The following is a 20,129-nucleotide window of genomic DNA, read 5'->3' as shown; positions in this document are numbered from 1 at the left end:
CATATGGAAATTAACTGGTTTCTTACTGTTCTAGGGCCAGGTTCAGCTCCACTGCTCTGCTCGTAGTTTCTTTGGATTGACATGAGCATCCCTGGGGAGATGGTGAAAACCTCTCCGATGTGCCTCCTGTGACAAGATGAAGTGCATACAGCTGACTTGGAGAACAGAGTGAGAGCAGGTAAAGCAGAGATGTGGCATTTCACGGGTTTTACGTACACGTCTGATAACAGTGAATTCTGAGGAGGGTAAATATTAGTAAATTGTGTTTGCGATAGGAGGGTAAAAGTTACTTTAAGGTGCCATTTTCCTAACGCTGAATTAAATCTGCTCTTTTGCACGTTTATGCAAGTTATACACGAACACACAGACCACCTGCCTCTCACTTTCTCTTACCATAGCAAGCAGTTAGCATCCCAGTCCACTCAGTGACCCAATTCTGTCCAGCTTGACACCAAAACAGCCCCTGGAGAGGCCCTTTTTGCTTCTGCCTTGGTATCTACGGGGTAAACTTAGGAGGTTGCTGAAGAACCTCTGGACAGCACTGTCACCCATGGATATGCTCTCGGGCTGGTTCCTGGTGGTTTGGGTCCACTGGAATTCAGCGTCTTGCTGATCAAAGGCGCCTGTTTGGAACATGTCGTCTTGCTCATGGTCCCTTTCTTCTGAGACCAGAGGATGCTCCAGGTCCTCATCTAACAGTTTGGACAGACCCTGAAAAAAGGGAAAGGCAGATGGTGGAGAGGGAGGAGAGGAGAAAAAGGAAGGGTTCTGGGAACTCTCATTATTTTCATATAAGCCATGCTCAGTGCTAAGTTTGATAAACATTCAAAATAAGTTTCTCCAAAAGATGAAAGTACTGAAGTGATTTCTGAAGCTGATGGTGGTTATCTTTAGTTTCTTCTGGCTCACCAAGGTGCTGTGAGCTAACACTGTATGTTGACTCAAAGTGCTCTAAGGCTCTGTGCTGTTACTGTGTTCTATAGTTCTGAGCTGACAAACTGCCAACTAAGTCTCTCCTGGAGCTGGGGATCTGGGGTATGGAATAAATCATGAAAGACTATGAAAGAGGCTTGGTCAAGAGTGAATAAAGAACAAGAAAAAATGGTTGATACCTTGGAATAATGAGAGAAGTGATGCAATGACAGGAGACATGCTGAAATTGGTACTAGAAGGATTATGTATTTCTTTACAGATTGGGAGATTACTTAATATTTGGGTGTACCCCAATACCAGATCCCTAGTCAGGTAGCTGAAATGTGTTTTCCTAATGACTCAGAATTCCTGCTCACACAAACACATACACACATGCATGCACATGCACACACACTTTCACTTTTTCTCATGTTCTGCCTCTGGGTCTTGCAAGCAGGGACTGCATTACTGCACTACTGAGCTGAGGAGATCATGCAGGTGCAACCCATTAATTCTTTTTTCAGCCTAACCAGAGAGGAGCATGCAAGTGACTGCTCTAGGGCTCTAGATCAGAGTCTTTCCAGAAAAATTTCTTTTGCTCCGGAAGTTTGTTGCTTCACTTAGTCACAGGATGACCCTAAATCTGCAGTCCTCGAATTGACCCCACAGGAAAAAACATTTTCCTTTCAATCGCCTGATGTGATCAGAAATTTAAATCCAGTAATAGCTTACTTTAATTTTCCTCCATTTAATAACTCATGTCTGCCCACCTCAGGATTCCTGCTGTCATGGTCTCTTTGAGTGTCTCCTACTGCTTTAGCTGGGGTTGGAAGAAACGGAGCTAATCTGAAGTGTCTAAGTCCTAAAAAAGCATCAGCTTCTTTCAGTTCTATTGAGCAGCCAGTCACTTACCTGTAAGCTGGAAATGGGCCTGGCCCTTGCCTGGTTTTGGCTGACAATGAGCAGCAGAAGGAATCCAGGGCAAAAAAGAAGTTTCAGGTTCATCTTCATGTTCTGGTGTCTCTGATTCCTCCTCGCCTTGCGTCTCTCCTGTTCAGTGCTGCTCTGTGTCTCCAGCTACCAGCCTTTATATCTTCCTCCAACCCCTCCCAAGTCTACCTTTTGAGTTCCTGCCAATGCAAGGATTGGTTTGAGGTTCTGATCTGTTTTCGTCCTCCCAGGGGGAGGAGGGAGGAAATAGTTCACTTTTTCTGATGGCAAATAAAAGGAGCATTTTACACTTAGGCAATGCAGTATCATTCTGTTGCTGTGAATCTGAAGGTCTCTGCAGCCTGCTGTCTTGGTGCCACTTACGTATGTCACTTTGCTTAGTTCAGTGTTCCTTGGGTTGAGTGCTAAACCTTTCCTTTCCATCCAGAGAAAAATAACTGTGAGAGAAGCATAAAGTGAGACAGGAAGCAAATTGTATCCACTACACATTCACCTAGCTCCTTTGTCACCGTTAAGTACCAAATCAGAGGGTCAGGGGTCTCATAAAACACGCTATGTAAGAATTAAGTGTTATTACCGAACATAATAATATGGCATTAGTAACCTATGAGACAAGAGTGTGATTTGGAGAAGAAAGGAAATCTGAGTCCTAAAAATATGACAAGTAAGTTGTGTTAGTTACTGGCCTGAGTGACAGGGAGTGTGGCTGAAACCAGGCTGACGAAGAAAGCTTCTATGTGGCTTAAGTTGAGGAAGAAATTCCTCTTTTCCCCTGGATCCATCTTAAAACATTTCCTCTATGTGTTCTTTCTCAGTCTATCATACACAATTTGTATGTCTGAAATTAGTCTGAAAGGAAGCCCAGCTCCAACATCTTTCTTACCACATGTACAGTTACAGGGACATTAAAAAAGCTGCAGCATCAGAATGTGTGTTTGATGGGGTTTTTGTGGTTTGTTTAGTTTGTGTTGGGTTTTGGTTTTTAATGAATTGAAGCATCCACTTCAAAGAAAATAAGTTCTGTGAAATATTAGGGGGAGCAGGAGAAACTGAATCAGTTCTTAGCCAGGGTCTTGAGGGTATTTAAATCACTGCTGTTGGCCAGACCTCCCTCTACTGTAAAAGCACCTGGGAGATGAGTGGGTGCCCTGATGAAGATGTATATAGATAACTGATTCTCCAACCCCCCCATCTGTTCTAACGAGTTTTTTACTAGGTTCCATATGAAGAAATGACCCCTTTTCTGTTTTGGGGGCAATGGGAAAGAGCAGCAAAAAAATCTGTGAAGTTGTGTGTTTTGTAGGGCTTGAAATTTGACCCTGCTGAAAAATGGAAATGTTCTTGAGTATGCAATGGTGCATCTTGATCTTTCACTGCATTTTTACACAGATGTGATGCAGAAAGTTAAAGGCCATTAAACTGGATCTGTATGGAGGAAATGGAAACGAAAGACCATCTGGCACTTTTCATCTGATCTTTGAGGTTGAGAGTCTTGTTGGTACTGAAAGCTTGGAAAAAATAATTCTGTGATGTGCCAGTGAGTTTAACGTTTTCAGTGTCTTTTCATCTGCAGATCAGTTTAGGACATAGTTGTTGTGTGTCTCTAGAAATGGGTATTCTAAGGAGACAGCTTATAAACATCTCTATGTGACAGAAAGGGAGGTCTGCTGTTATTATGTTGTTCAGATTTTTTTGTTGTTGATGATGATTAAACCCACATTTGATCTGAATATTATTAGAAAACGAAATCATCATTTCAGAGGTTTGAGGTTTGTACTTTGCAGTGTAACAAGACAGTAAAAGAAAGTCAGGGCAGTTTCAGGCTCGTCCCTTCTCTGAAAAAGCCTAGGGTTGTTTCCTTGGTTTGATTGGCTTGTCACAAGTCTGCAATGTATGTGGATAATAAATCTTGACCTCAAGATCTCTGAACTTGTTTTGGGGGACTTTTGAATTGCCTTTCTAGTAACTGTTTGAAATATATACACTAGCACAGGCCTCATCTATTACTATGTTGGTAAAATCGGAACAATTAAGGTCGGAAAGGACTTCTGGACATCTGTAGCACAATCTCGTGCTAAAAGCAGAGCCAACTTAGATCACATTGCTTAGTGCCTTGTCAAGTTGAGTTTTGAAAATCTTCAAGAAACAACGATTTCCTAATATCTAGTTGGAATTTTTCTTGTTGCAACTTGTGTCATTGCCTCTCATCCTAATGCACTGCAGTTGGATGCTGTTCATAAGCAGAACAAAAGGATGTTACGTCTCCCAAAACAATGTGTTTTTCACAGAGTGCTGCATAACCTAGACAATGAGGACATCTTCAGCCCATCTAGTCAACAGCTGGGTTCAAATCAGATTTAGTGCAGTGGAAAGTGGTTAGAAACAGAAAGCCATCCAGCAAAAGTCTCAGCTTTACATTCTGGATCTTCTCGGGGCTCAGAGTAGCATTGAAACTCAGCGTCTGAATATTCACAGCTATTTCAAAAATTGCCGTTGGGGTGGTGCAGTGAAGATAGAGACTTCAACAACAAATTTCATTCTGTAAGAAGGGAGGAGCCCCTGAGGAGAGTGGAAAATATTTGGGAGATGGGAAATGGCTTTGCGTCCATTTCTGAAGCGATTTGCATGTTCCTTTATATGGCAAATCCTCCATATGGGGTGGAAGGAAGTATCAAGAAGGCATAGGCTGGTGTGTGTTGCTCATCTCCAACAGTAAATTGTTTCCTAGCTTACTGAGGTATTTCTTCTGGACCAGCAGAGATGTTATTTCTTACTAAAAGAGTAGGGTTAGGGCATACTATTCCTCTGGGGATATATCTGCCTCGTTTCTACAGACTGCTGTGCGGAAGCCGAGCCCTGAAGTTGATAGCATGTGGCGTGCTTGGATAGGTACCATCAGAGCACTGCCGCAGTAACTCATTACCCTCCTCCTTCCTAGCTCAGTGACCCCTTTCAGCCTCCCTCTCCTTCCCAGTTGCTCAGGCCAGCATTTCCTGGCTCACTGCAGCTGACTGAAAGGGCAGTGACGTGCTTGTAGCGCTTTCGTCAAAGTGGGATCGCCAAGTCCTTGATGGAAGCTGGCACCAGGGGCCCCTCGTTGCGAGACATTAACATTTAGCTGTGGTATCCACACATTTGCCTGGTTGTCCCTTTCCCTTGCCCTCTCCCGAGTGGTCTAGCGGCTGAGCTGAGGCAAGGTTCAGTGCACAACATCACCATGAGCCCAGGCTTGGCTGGTAATTACCCAGCTGCAGGTGCTGTGCTTGCTCTTCTGGCACTTTGTTGCCTTCACCTTAGGTTATGTGCTGACAGCAAGGCCCTGTTGCAGGAGGGAGTCTCTCTGCAGAAAAGGGACCTGGCACAGCGACTGTCGAGCTCACTTACCTGGTGTAAAGCTGGCATGTATCCACTGGATCTGCACCGGCACAGTCCAGAGGAGAATTTGGTCCCTACCTCAGGGATGGCTGGGACTGTGTACTGGGAGGAAATAATTTCTCAGTGTCTGTGATAACCCATCTGTGGGGAACAAACCAAAACCTTTTACTGCTGGGTGACTCAGAAGGAGCTTCCCTTGTGGGCTGGTCATCCCACAGTGGCCCACTGCCCTTGTTCCCTCTCTCCTATTCCTGTCCAAGAGCACCTTCTGTGGGACTGTAAAGGCCAGTAAAAGGATAGATTCAGTGCTGTCACTGCTCTTCTCTGAGGTCCCAAGAATGCATTTTGTCTTTGCCTGATCTGTTCTGCTCTCACGGATGCTCGTTGAACTCTTTGTTAGAGCAGTGAAGAGGGGCATTTTTCTCTGTAGCCCTTTGGGACAAGAAGGGGCCTAGGCCACCTGAGGACAAGGAGGGCAGCAGGCTGGCATTTAGTAGCAGGTCATTAGTGGTTCTGGAGCATTGGGTTTTGATGGCAAAATTTTAATATTACATTTTGCAGATACATTTATCACATTCTGCTGATGCCGATGAAGCCAGCAGGGAAGTGGCAGTGAGGGAGGGGATGAAATAGCTGGAGATTGTGCTCAGTGCTAGTCAAATGGCTGTCTCAGTACGCTCTGTGGCTCACTGCTGCTTGCTGGGAGAGCAGCTAGGCCCCATTCTGATCTCCCCTGCAGCAGGCGTGCAAACAAAGAAGCCACATGGGACCTCTGTCCTGTAGCAGCCAAGATCAATCTGACTTCTGTCATTATCCCCCAATTCTGGCACGTGGGTGGCATTAGGGAGAGAAGTGCGACATTCATTGGTGGGTGTTCCAGGCTCCCTTTCGATGATTCATCTCCCAAAGGAGCTTTTTCTTCATGCATGAGGGCATTTTCAGTGTCAGTGGTCCTGCTGTGTGGTTTGCTGCTAAAGATGTCTGGCTTTGCTCTGTGCTAGTCTTGATGAAGCTTGTAACAATTTTGCTGTAAGTTCTTTTGACTTCTAGAAGGGAGCTGCTTTTCCCAAGGTACTTTAAGCACAGAGTCCCACTGCCTGTGGTTCAGCACTCTTCAGCAAATGGTATCCTCAGGTCTCAAAGGAAAAAGTGGAGAGGGAATGGATCAAGTTATAGATGTAAATGATGGTCGTAGAGCAGTGTGAAGATGAAATGTGAAAACTGCTGGAGAGCTGGTGTGAAAAACACAGGTGGCTTTTACAGGCTGTAGCACTGGAGAAGAATCTCAGATCAATCATGGCAGGATGATAAGAAGAAAGGAGGGGTTTTGTATTAGACAAATGTAAGAAGCAAGTGGGGAATGAAGGCTAGGCAAACATTGTAGGCTCAGCTGAAACAAAACTGAGGAATTTTGGAGACCCTAGTAAAATGGATCTTGAAACAAAGAGGACATAATCTGAGGTGTTCGGGGCAATGGCACAAGACTTCAGGTCGATGCCTAGTGAGAGGCAGAGATTCCATAAATCCTCACCTGAAACTGTATTTTTGGCTAAGCTTCATCTCTAGAAAGGTGAACAGCATCTTGCTGCCTGGTTGTTTTGGAAAGGTGGGCATGTCTACACAGGCAAGTTGTAGGTATTCACAGTGCAACTGAAAACATGGATTAGGTGTGCATGGTTTTAAACCATGTAGGTCTTTTTAGGCCTGCTTCCTCCGTATTATTGCCTTGCTATAGAAAGACTGGACTTTCAGTGGGAGCTAGGTCGGGCCTTAGTTCGTAAAATTGTTTGTATAACGAAGCATACAGCTACTTAGCAGATGAAAGCAGAAAGGCTGGTATGTTAGTCTGCAGTTCATAACCTCTGACAGGAGGAAGAAAGAGAACCGTTCCTGGGCCTCACGGAGATTACGTATCCCCAGCTGTTTTGAGTGGAGAGAGATTTCCCCAGCAAAACGAGGCGTTCATTCCTGTGAGATCCCACCTAGCCTCTTTACTTCAGGTTGGCTGCCTTTGTCGTTAATGAGGTGTGTGGTGACCTCTTCTGGTGAATAGAGAATATGCCTCCGAGTTCGGTTAGAATAAATTATAATTAAAAAAAAAAAAAAAAAAATCAGACACTGTGAGAGGTTTTGATAAAATGACCACTTCAGTCTTTGATTTAAGAACATGGTACACACAGTATGAGAAGGGGCTGAGTGGCTCTTTTGAAGGCTTTAAACTCTAGTAGCCATGTAAGTATGTGTGAGCGGTTAGGTCTTGGGAAGGCACATGATAGCTGTGTGATATATGAATGCGCATGATATTTAAAAGTTTGTGTGTACAGCAGAGTGTCAGGTGTTCTGGTGGGTGGCTAAGTTTAGATCCACCACTAAATGTGTTGATCTGGACTCTTATAATGGATTTTGCAGAATGTAAGTTTCTGTAAGAAGAGATGGGAGTGTAGAGGACATTTCATAAGCATTTTGTCTGGGGTAACTCTTGCCAGGTTTTACTTGGCAATCTAGCGCATCCTGGGATAGCTTGGAGCAGTGTCAACAGTGCCCATTGATCCAGAAGGTTTGCTAGCCAAGAAGCCAAATAAAGGGGCAAGAGGTCACGCTATCCCACTGTGCTATTTATTGCTGCATGCCATTTGTCAGTATAGAGTGTGCAGAAGAAGCCATTTCTAGAAATGGCTAAACAGCTACAGGAATGAAATGGCACCTTCCTAAGAGTTGCTGTCGTTGTTTACTTCCCCTCTCCCTCCCCTACCGGACTGGTGATGAACCTAAGAATAGCTAGACTAACTAAAAATGTAGCCATTACATAAAGCCTGTCCTCCACTAAACACTCTGTGGATTTTCTTCAGCCTGCACTGAAGGGTGGCACTGTGCATAGCCTCAATTTTGTATTCCCAGAGCAGGATCCTAATTGTCTGTTGCTTTTGACACATCTTAGACCTGTGGACTTTCCTTGACTAGAATGTTGTGTAGGCAGGTCCCTGCTTTTTGAGGACAGGGAGGTAAACTATCCTGATTTTGTTTGGCAGAGAATTCACAAGCATATTATTCTTCCTTCTGCCGACATTTACAGTCCTCTTTGACGCTTCTCATCATTCAGGCACAACTGGATACTTGCGTGTGTCCACTCTTACTCCCTAGGATTAGAAGGCAAATCCTTCATGTCAGTGTTGCAAGCAGTTGCTTGTGCCAGGGAGACCATCCTGGAAGTCCACAGTGGGTGCACATTAGGTTATGTGTGAACAGAAAGAGAGCTCCTTCCTTGGAGTGGGTGAGGTGTGGTGGGAGGAATGCAGCCTCATCCAGAGCTTAGCTAAGCTGCTCTTTCTTAGTAACTCATGTAGCTATGGTGACTCTTATCACCCCCTGTTCTTGATTTGACAGCCCTTCTTTGTTTTCCCAGAAAATACTCACTGTGTTTGCCAAGCTTCTGGAAATAGCTACATCCTTTTGTGGTGGAGGATGGCATGGCCGTGGGCCAGGGGGGAAGGATATTTTAGCTGTTGCTTGTCAGCACAGCGAGATGGGCGAGTAGCATTTCAAAAACTAACACTTCTAAAGCTACGATAAGGTGCTCAGGCTACAGGGCTGGAGCCTGTGTTCGTGCTTGAGATAAACTCCACTGTTAGCACCACATTCACACCTCCCCTGTCACGTTAGGCACCCCATGGTCCTCCCTTCCCACTAGTCTCTTGCTATGAAGCCTCAGCACAGGGGTATCAGGCCCTGTGCCTTCATTTACAGAGTCCTCAGGGGCAGCATTGCTCCATGTGCCCTTGTGGTGACATTGAAGTGGCTAGAGGAAATACTGGGGCTTGGAAAGATTTGTCACTGGGGACTGTCACCCTGAACTTTGGACTCAAACACTTCCCCTTGGGATGCACTGTCTAGCCATTGTTGTCTGGACAAAAGAGACATGGTGGACTAGCTATGAGTTGGGGGATGTACAGTAGCAGGGCTGCTTCCTCATGTGAATGCGAACACCAAATGTGCTGTCTGAAATGACAGAGATCGGGGGGAGACAGTTAAATCTGCTTGTGGATGCTGAGGAAACCGATTATTTCACTCCAAGTTACTTACAATCCCTCTCTGTAAAAGTTAATTTTGAGTCAAATGTTTAGTGGCTATGAGCTGGACAGAGTTATTCTGCAATTACAGGATTTCATTTTATTAATTTACAGGGACGAAAGACAGTTGTGTTAAGCAACTGAATGCTGCTAGAAAGCTGAAACCCTTGGGGCTGTGCCAATCGGTAAAAGAATCATTCTTATAACCAAAATAGTTTAATCACTGCAAAACCAGAGTGTAAGCCTAGCTTCAGGATGAGGACAATATGGAGTTCCAAGGCTTCCTCCTACATGTATGGTGTCAGCTTCAGCTCACAGAAGAGTGCCTATTGTAAAGGCAAGTGGTATTATATCCACACTTCCAATGGGCTTATTTGGATGGGGAAATGAACGGGATTTTTCACCAAGGTGAAGATGTCCTCTGTTCGCTGAATGACTGGGGAGTTAATGTTACTACTTAAGTTAATATAACCGTCAACCAGATTGAGAATCCATGAGACTGGTCACTGTTGATTGTCTGGACAGATACAGCTTCAGTTCTCTCACCCTCTACGTGTTTCAGTCCAGACCTTGAAGGATTTTCAACCTATATGGGACTAAATTCTTTGCTTTCATAGATGATACATCTCTATTCATGTAGGGAAGGTTTTGGCCATTTGCACAGATGAAAAACAAGTTGGCTAACGGCTCCATGTGCACACAGATAGCTTCATGTGTGCAAGTCAGCAAAGACTGTTTTTACAGTTTACTTGCACTCAGTGGAGTGATCAGGCTTGAGTAGCAGCTGCATATGGAGGGGTTGTGCAATATGTCTGTGCAGGCCTGATAGGCTATAGGAAATGTTGGACTCACTTTACCTGTCAGTGGTTTAGCTGCGTGGCCTGTTAAAAGAATGCCCTACATGCCACCTTTAAGCCTGAACTTTAACATCCTGGTTACGTTGCTGCACCCCGCTGCAACGAATAGGATGTCCAAGAGTAAGTTTGATCCTTGTCTATCTGAACTTCCTGATCTGGAAGCAATTTTTTCTGTGTGTCCACTCGCTCTGTCCCCCAAGACTGGTCTCTGCCTGCTCCGTTTTGAAAGCTGGATGGGAAAGCTATGCAATAGTAAGCAGTAATGGACAGGCAGGGTAAGAATACAGACGCATGATCTGAGCTGGACACATTACTAGTTCTTTTCACAAGAAATTATGCTTCAGTGCTTTCTGAAACGTGGGAGAACCCTCCAAAGGGTCTTCATTTGAGCACTCAAAACCTATCTTTGAAAGAACCCATCTTGTGAACAGGTGTCTGTGCTGTAAACCCTCAACTGTGTTTAGTTAAAACCAGCATGCTAGTGTGGCTTCTCTTTGCACAGCTGATAGATGCTGCAAAGCATCCAAGGCAGAGAATGCTTTAGCGTCCCTTGCCCACTGGAGATTCTTCACATTACTTCTGCATTGTTTGACCGAGAGGATTTGTTTTACCATGTCACCTCCCTGAGGATAACAGCACATTTTTTGCCTAGTGTTGAAGTGTGAAGACCATTGTAAGCCATGACATCATATCTCAGACCAGAGCAGATCAGGAAATGACCAAGGCGGCCTAAATATTGGCCATGGGAGGAATGAATGGAGGAGAGAAGGGATATGATACAGCAGCATTCTTTAGCCTAGACAGGTCAGATGCACCTGACAAGTGTAATAGGACCAGGAGATCTTTCACACTTTAGCACATGATGATATTTTAGTGCAGGGAGATGGCTTGTGAGTGGTAGAGGTGAACTAGGGTGCAAATCCACTAGATGACATGCTAATAAATCAGAGCTGCCCTTAGACAATTAGGAGTAAAGAGGATATGGGCCTGAACAGCTAGACTGCTCTGAACCTGACTTTCCTTTAACTCTAGGAGGCTTAAAAAGAATTCTGGGTCCCAACCTCTACCCACAGCTAGAACAAGAATTCTCTCCAGACACATGAAAACTACTAGTGAGGAAAGACACATATGTATATTAATGGCTATGGCTGTTTTGGGGGGTGGAAGGGAAGGAAAGTGGTAATAGGAAAAAAACAGTAAAGTACACTTTACAGAAAATTTAGTGGTTTTTGCAAAAAGAAATACTTATAAGTATTGGTTCATAAACTGAATAATTTCAACTATTTTTTTTTTTTAACTGATATAAACCAGAAAGGGATTAGTCAGTTTAAAAAAAATAAAGGCGGGGGGAGGTTTGTAAGGTAAATTATCTCTGGGGTCTTGCTCAGTGGATTACAAAGCTGAGGGCTTGTTTTGGTCTGAGATTCCAACAGTCGTGGGGCTTATCGCAGAAGTCAGAGCCAAGACAAACCTTCAAGCTGGGTCATGTCAGTCTCGTTTTGCCCACAGCACAGGAGGCCTTCATTAAAGTCCGAACAGACCTGACTTGCAGACAGATCTCATGCTGTCCTGCTGCTGGTTTTGTAAATAATCTGCTCTCTGAATTGCTAGAGCACATTTTTTTCTCTCTGTAGTTCTCTCTCCTTGTTTCCTTGTGTCAAGCGTTGAGAGCAGGATGATTTTAACTTAGCTTCAAAGCAAGTACCTTCATTGAGACAACAGAATGTCCCGTCGGTCCAGGCTAAGCTTCTAGGCCCAGTGCCCACTGATTTGTTCCCTAATGATCCTGCCAGCTCAAGGCTGCTAAGCACAAGTGCTGGTGAAAGTTCAGAAGGCAGGAATTCCTGGGGCAGCAAGAGGAGGGGGGCATGACAGGAAGAGGAGGCTGGTACTTCGCTGAAGAGCCCATCACAAATAGTGCAAGAATAACAGTTCTCTGTCATGGCTACGGATTCCCTTATCTGGGAGCGTTAAGCGGTGGAGCCTGTCGACACTTCTGCCTTGCGCCCTGCTCTGCACTCGTCCGCCTGCAGATACAGAGTGGCTTGAACAAGTTCCAGTGCTCGCACTCGGAGCTTCCCAGGACCCTGCGGCGCGGCACCGTTGGGCAGCCGGGTGACATCACTGCCAACAGCCATGTAAGCGCTTCCTGTGTCACATTCCCAACTGAAGAGCCTCTTGCCAAATCCTTGTCGTTCTGTACAGTCTTTTTAGGAACAAATGGTCTAATTTTAGCCTGACTGCCACAAACACCTTCCTGAAATAGACTCTTACGCTCTCCTGCCTTGTGCATGTTCCTGAGAGTTTAAAAACAAAATCCCTAGCTCTCAGGGTCCACAGCTAAGGCCTCTGTCAGCCTAAATTTGGGCAGTAAGAAATACTGAGCAGTGCAGTGCGGAAACTGCTGTCAATGTTAGACCCATACTGAGCTGAGCAAGGACAGGAATGTTCCAGAGAGCCAGAAACTCAGGTGATTGCACATCACAAAGTTGTATGGATCTGGTCCAACCTGGATGAGTTGTTCTTTATTTCAAGGACTTTGCAATAGAAAGAACTTGTTTTCTGGACTGGCTGCAGACAGATAGGACATTTAGAAGTATTCTGAATGGACTTAGTCAGTGTCCTCTTGTGCCTAGGACAATTGCTATAATCACCATACTTTCTTTTTGAAGCCGAACTAGATGAGCACTGGCCTTGAAGTCAATAAACTGTGGTTCTGATCCTGTAGCAAAGTCAGTTTGTGTCTGCCTGTGCTGTACTTGAAGGGCATGTGCAGCAGTGACTTGCTTTGACAAGTAAAAAGCACTTATAGAAGAATTAGGAATTACTGTGAGGTGAGGACAAGGGGCACAAACTCCATAAAATTACTGGGCTTTTATGCTCCTGCCTTTTGCTGTTTCCGTGAGCTTGAATGTGCGAGTACTTGTACTGAAGGATCAATGAAAGCCTGACCTGCTGTTTTTAATTAGCAGAGAGTAAAAAGCCATGTCTTTGAAGAACTCTCTAAATAGGAAAGGAAAAAATGTTTTCAGGCAGCTGTTGTCTTTATGTCACTCTCCTGGGAGTGACACAGGCACGCCTTATGTTCCTTTAGACCTCCTAATTAAGCAGCTTCTTGTATCTGCAGGTCAGTTGGTCAGCTAACAGACTCCCTGCAGTCTCCAATGCACCATGTCCTGAAGGATAAATAGGAAAAAGGCAAAAAGCCCTTGGCATCCAACTCGATCCTGGGCTGACATCCACCGGGCCTTTTCTGAGCACTGCTGAAAGCAGGCACATAAGACAAAAAACCAATAGCCCCCAAGGCTGTTACCCTGGGGTTTGCCAGGGTCATTTGGTATATGGCCTAGCCTCTGTAGGGTGTGAGACTTTTAGCCAGGGGGCTTCCCAGCTTGCCATCATTCAGCTGAGGACTAAAAATACTGTTGGCTCACATAAGGTGAGTGCAAAGGGGCTGGTGTTACTGAATATTGGAAAGGCCAAACAGTGGGCACCTGGCTTCAACTGGGCTTTAATGGATAAGAACAAAAGTGGCAGTAGGGCTTCATGTGCTGAGCATCCCAGCAGGAGCTGGGAGTATGCCAGCACATTAATGGAGGGACGGAAGGGACTTGGAGGACAGGACTTCTCCATTCTGAGTGAGCACCTGGATTACCCCTACTACTGCAGAGTCTGGGACACCTTTGATCTCTTTCTCCAGCAGTATCATCCGGGATCTTTGAAATGTCGCTGGCAAGAAGTTTCTCAAACTGATTAGTTTCAATGAACCATTTTTGTTTCCAGCTTCCCACCCACCTCTCATTTTGACACTTCTTTAATCTTAACACCATGAAAAGCAGTGCAGAGCCCACAGGTTTCATCAAGTTGAGTCAAGTGCTCAGCCTTGATTTTTTTTGGCTTCCATTTTTGCACCTGGGCTATAGAGATCATCCCAACTGTCCTGGAATGGGCGAGAGTAACAAACAGTGGTAGCCAGAGTGGATTAGGGAATCAGGACCAGTTAGGAGCTGACAAATACTCTGGGATATGTGTTCTTTACTATTTCCTCTTATTAATCTGCCTCCCTTTTTACCTGCTTTCTTATTTCAAGGGCCTGTTTCCGTTTACTCCGTTGTCTTAAATGACTTACTTTGCCCTTCTAGCTTCTCCGTCCTTCTCCATCTCAAGAAGAAAATGCTGTGGCAACTCGGTAACGTTCCCTTCTTCTTCTTTCACTGCTTGTGACAAAGCGTGTGTGGGACTAGATTCCAGCCTTCTCTTGGCAACCCAAAAGGATGCTCAAAAGACTGTGCGTGCACCACTTATCAAGCAGACCTGTCATGACACCTGGCGTTCAGTCTGGGAAAATGCTGATTATTGTACCGACCTGCTGTGGCCTTGTGAGAATACAGATGTGAACAGGCTGGCTGAAGGGAGAAGCAACGATTCTTGTTTCTCGATCTGCCAAGAGGACTGGGACAGCTTATTTTCCAGACTCTGCATCCCATGTAACTCAGCCGTATGGCTGGTGGAGGATGGCTAAAATAATCTGCATGATCTTTATGAAAACGAGGTTTTCAGTCCAGAAAATGTTTCATCTTGGCAAAAGTCAGTCTCAGAGTTAGGCCAGCCAACCTGATACAGCCTCAGCCTTCATCCGCACCAAGGCTTGTGGTATATTAGGCATAGACAACGCAAAAAACTTTGGAAATGAAACAGCATATCAAAGCATCAGCTGTATGCATAGAAAGCAGCTTATTGCTTCCTCCTTCCTCTCTGGAGAGGGACTGTTCAGAGTTGAACCAAAGCATGTTTCGTTAATAAACACTAATTACAGTCTATCATCGAGCACACAGGGCCATTTTCTACTATTTTTTACATTAATAATCCACACTGAAGAATTCTAGCAGCTAAACGGAGGAAGTGTGGCCTGGATGATCAGGTAGTGAGGTGGATCGTGAACTGGTTGAAGGAAAGAGGTCAGAGAGTTGTGGTCAATGGGACAGAGTCTAGTTGGAGGCCTGTATCTAGTGGAGTCCCTCAGGGGTCGGTACTGGGGCCAGCACTATTCAATATATTCATCAATGACCTGGATGAGGGAACAGAGTGAACTGTCAGCAAGTTTGCTGCTGACACAACACTGGGAGGGGTGGCTGACACCCCAGCGGGCTGTGCTGCCATTCAGCGAGACCTGGACGGGCTGGAGAGCTGGGCGGGGAGAAATGTGATGAAGTACAACAAGGGCAAGCGTCGCGTCTTGCATCTGGGAAAGAACAACCCCGCGTCCCGGTACGGGTTGGGGACTGAGCTGTCGGAGAGTAGCGTAGGATAAAGGGACCTGGGGGTCCTGGTGGGCAGCAGGATGAGCACGAGCCAGCAACGTGCCCTGGTGGCCAAGAAGGCCAATGGCATCCTGGGGTGGATTAGAAGGGCTGTGGTCAGTAGGTCGAGAGAGGTTCTCCTCCCCCTCTCCTCTGCCCTGGTGAGACCCCATCTGGAAGAGTGTGCCCAGTTCTGGGCCCCTCAGTTCAAGAAGGACGGGGAACTGCTGGGAAGAGCCCAGCACAGAGCCACAAAGGTGATGAAGGGGGTGGAACATCTGCCTTAGGAGGAAAGGCTGAGGGAGCTGGGTCTCCTTGGCTTGGAGAAGAGGAGACTGAGGGGTGACCTCATCGATGGTTATCAGTACGTAAAGGGCGAGTGTCAGGAGGATGGAGCCGGGCTCTTCTCGGTGCTGGCCAATGACAGGACGAGGGGCAACGGGTGCGAGCTGGAGCACAGGAGGTTCCACGTGAACATAAGGAAAAACTTGTTCACCGTGAGGGTGACAGAGCCCTGGAACAGGCTGCCCAGAGAGGTGGTGGAGTCTGCTTCCCTGGAGACATTCGAAACCCGCCTGGAAGCGTTCCTGTGTGACCTGCTCTGGGTGGTCCTGCTCTGGCAGGCGGGTTGGACTGGATGATCTTTTGAGGTCCCTTCCCACCCCTGAAGTTCCGTGATTCCGTGGTAGCTGACTCCAGAGCAGACCACTGAGCTCTAGAGGGAAATGGGACCATCCCGGTGTGAAATCTGTACCCAGGAACTGCTGAAATGGGGTCAAATGCAGTCAGGTGCTGAGCCCTTGCAGATCCCCGTGATTTCAAGAGGAGCTGGAGGAAAAGCACCACCTCATCTCGCCTGGGTTTCCTGGGGACGCAGCTCTGAGGGCGCGGAAGGAGGACTTGACGGCTTCTTCCCCTCTCCCTTCCCCTTTTCTTGCAGAGCTTGGAGCTTTTTGCAGGAAAATTCTGGCAGAGCGCGCTGCCCGGCAGGATGCATTAGCTGCCTGCGCCCTCTTGAAGCCTTCAGCCTCCCCCAGCAGCACAGAAATCCACGCTTCCCCTTCTTTAAGGGCAGGAGGCGGTGGCCTTGGGGGGCAGAAGGGGTGCATACTGTCTGTAGCGGGAACCACCGGCGTTGATGACAGAGCAGCTTTGGAGACCAGACCTAAGCGAGGCAGAGGGGCCCCTACAGCTGAGGACAGACAAATAACCAGTCGATGTTTTCCAGCACCTCCAGTGTCAGCAGGAGAACCAGAAGCTTTCAGAGCAGCTTTTGCTGCTGAAGGGGGAAAACAAAGCCCTCTACGAGCACGGAGTCCGTCTGCTGAACAAGAAGCATCTGTGTGTCAGGTAAGGACTGCAGCAGCAGGGGACGTGTAGGCACAAAAATCCCGCCCAGGAACTGCCCTCGATGTGCCTGGCAGTGACAGTGGACGTGACTGTTCTGTAGCTGCCAGTGCTGCAGCTCTAAGAAGCGCCCGCTGAAGGAGCTCTTTCTGCAGGCTCTTTGCCTGACCCTTGCTGTTTAGGATTCTTCTTTTTGGCCTTCTTCCCCCATACCCAAGCACGCCCCCTTAACCACCCACAGCCCCACCCAAACAATCAACCCGCCCTTTCCCTGTGGCTTCCAAAGTTGGTGCCTTGATAACCCTGTTTGGTGTAAAGAGCTGAGCGGGGCGAGCACAAGGGTTTGTAAAGCTGGGAGTCAGCAGCGGGGTAGATGGCTGAGGCTCCCAGGCCGGGCTGTGAAGAGCCCGAATAAATGCAGGACACCTCCTGCCTCGCTCTTGGCCCAGAACACCAAAGCATTTCACAGACTGACGCTTGTCTCTCTGCCTCCTCAGGAAATATATCGAAATGCAGCTCTGCCACGAAGATGAGATCCGCAGAGCCAAGGAGACCCTTATCCACGAGGGGAAACAAAGGGAGAGCAGAATTAAGCAGCTGGAAAAAGAGCTCAGCAAGACAAAGCTCCAAGTGGAAAAGGTGAGAGAACACACGAAGGGCTTCTCCCGCGGGGGAAGGCGGGGGAGCAGGCTAGAGCGTGGCTGCGGGAGCACCCCTTCTTCCAAACAGCATGCTGTTTAGGAGAAAAGGAAACGAGGTTTGGGCAGAGCTGGTTTGCAGGCAACGGGCTGGCCCCGTTAAACGACCAGACGGAGGGAGCAGGGGGGGCTCTGCCGGACGTGCTGCTCCTGCGCTGTGCGCAGGACTGACGCTGCCCTGGGAAACGGCTGCAGTGCCAGGGGCTCCAGCCCGTCCTTGTAGGAACAAAAGGCCACAAGGGAATTGCTGGCTCAGGGGTGCCCTCGGGGAACCCCTGTCCCCAAATCCCATTCAGAACCTGCCTAAGCTCCGTCTGCTTTGGCCTCAGAGCTATTGCTGCTGGCAAGGGACTCGAAAGCCTCTTTTTGGGGTGTGTTACATCAGAGAGCGTATCACTTCTAGGAGTGAACGTGCTTGGCGGTGACCCCTTTGGTAAAGCGCTCTCAGACGCACAGAGGGCAGGGGAGAGCGAAGCGTAACTGCTGGTGGTGATTTCCTTCTGCAACACTGCTCAGGGGAAGGCGCTGGTTGCAGAGATGGCTGCTGAGAATGAGAAACTACTCCAGGAAAGAAGACGGCTCCTCCAGGAGATGACTGACCAAGGGGAGCCCCCTTGGAGCAACCCGTCTACGAGTGCCGCCACCCTGCAGAGCAGGTAGGTGCTTAACGATGTCCACACCTCTGGGAGCCTGCCTCTTCCCAGCGCTTCTCTGGTCTTATGCCCATTCCTCTTAAGAAATGGGCACAGGGAAGCCTGAACCGCGCCCCAGTCACTAGTGCTGAGGCCTTTCATTGCTGTGGGATGCAATTAGCCCCTTTCCCCATCAAAGGCCTCGGCATAGAGCCGATGCTGCGCAGGCCAAAGGGTCTGAGGTCGCAAGAGAAAATGCCCCTTTGAAAACGCAGCGTGGCTGGAAGGAAAGTAACTTATGCCTTGTGTGTGTGACGTGCTCAGAGCGAAGATCCCGGATGAGGAGAACGTGCGGGTGGATGAGGAGAACGTGCGGCTGCACGAGAGCGAACGCAGCTCTCGGGCCACGTGCCCACCTCGCAGCCTGTGCCAAGGAGAATCCACGCTCCCAACATGGAGGTGAGACTCCGAGAGGGCTTGGTCTCAGCAGACAGGTTACAGGAGCCAATGTCGTTGGCCCAAAGGACAAGTCTAGGATTAGTACCTCGGTGGGATTGGAGTTCATGGGGAGAAGTCTCAGTGGAGCCGGGGGCACTTTGAAGACCAAGAGCATAAGTTGAAATTCGGGGTCTGGCATGGACCTCCTCCTTTGAAAGTCTCTGTTCCCCCTTCCAGGACTCGAAGAGTGTTAACTCTCTGAACGCCAGCTGCGGAGTAAGGTGTTGCCGTCTCCCCGTACCGGGCGCCGTGGGTCAGGGGATGCCTCTCTGCGTGTGGTGAAGGACAAGTGGAGTGTTTTGGCTGCTCCGCCCTCTGCACCCTGTGCTTCATCTCCAAGGGCCCTTTTTTTTTGTTAGTAAAATTATAGGGACTTTTTAAAGTTTTCAACTTGCCCAAGTGTCAGTGTGTGCATGTGTCACCCCAGATCCAGCCGGAGGCTGGAATTTGTAGATAAACTCAGGAAAATGGAAGAAGGGGGGGTGGGGGTGAAGCCACCCGATCTCCCCCTGAACCCCAGTTCCTTGCCCAGTCCAAAACTACAAGCTTTGGAAATGAAACTTGGAGAAACTCCCTTCCACCACGTGCTCCCTTTCCTCCTCTCCCCTCGATCTGTACTCAGACCGATTAGATGGTGACCGCAGTCCTCCTGAGGTGATGGATGTAGTTCTGTTGAAGCAGCGATCTTGTAAAGGGGTCTGGTCTTTCCTCCAAAGGTCCAGTGGTAGGTAGGTAGCTCTTGTCCTCTGGAACTCCAGTGGGGGGAAAACTCCTCTGGGAATCCAGTGGAAGAAGGCTGCTAGGGTGTTGGAGATCTCAGGTTTTATTTAGCATGGACTGCTTGGCTCCTTCCCCCCGGGGGGAGCATCTCACAATGGGATGGGGAGTCGTGAGGCCGTTCCTTGATGGGCCATTAACAGGAGATAGTCCAGGAGGGAGTTATCCATGGGTCATGCAATAAGGCGTTGTTGTGCCCATTAACAGAAGATAGTCCAGAGGGGGGAGGCAGGGAGCACCGCCCCACCTGCTCTCAACAGCTCCTGAAGATGGTAATCGATTACTTTTGGGGGGGGCACATTTTACACTGTAACCTAGGACACTTGGAAATATTCAAGGTCGGGTTGGAGGGAGCTCTGAGCAACCTGACATAGCTGCAGATGTCCCTGCTCACTGCACCTTTGGAGGTCCCATCCACCCAAACAATCCTCTGATTCTCGTGCGCCCCCAGAGCCCCCAGCATGCCTTGGGTTGCACAGCCAGACACATCCAGGGGGTTGTGGGTGCACCAGAAGGAAGCCCGAGCGGTCCGGGCTGTCCCAAACGGTACGTCCTGGTGACCGGGACGCCCCTAAAGGTACACGGAGTTGTCCAGGGCACGCTGAAAGCCACACGGGGAGGGTTCTGTGAAGCCCCAAGAAGCAACCAAAGGGGTTCAGGATACCCCCAAAAGGAAGACAGATGGTTTCAGCAAGGACACAGCAAAAGGTTCACC

The 20,129-nt window shown here is 47.8% G+C and overlaps 1 protein-coding gene across 1 annotated transcript; it reads right to left on the bottom strand.

The window, feature by feature from the left end:
• Window positions 1–405: 405 nt before the first annotated feature.
• Window positions 406–1,923, bottom strand: LOC104350810 (C-type natriuretic peptide 1). Its single transcript, XM_009956738.2, has 2 exons — window positions 1,825–1,923; window positions 406–711 (listed from the first exon to the last, which is right to left on the bottom strand). The coding sequence occupies exons 1-2, from the start codon at window positions 1,921–1,923 to the stop codon at window positions 406–408; spliced, it is 405 nt and encodes a 134-aa protein (XP_009955040.2).
• Window positions 1,924–20,129: the final 18,206 nt, after the last annotated feature.

Source organism: Leptosomus discolor, chromosome 20 (assembly GCF_034619465.1).
Source record: "Leptosomus discolor isolate bLepDis1 chromosome 20, bLepDis1.hap2, whole genome shotgun sequence".
In the NCBI taxonomy this organism is placed as follows: domain Eukaryota; kingdom Metazoa; phylum Chordata; class Aves; order Leptosomiformes; family Leptosomidae; genus Leptosomus; species Leptosomus discolor.
This window is presented reverse-complemented; position numbering and strand designations above follow the sequence as displayed.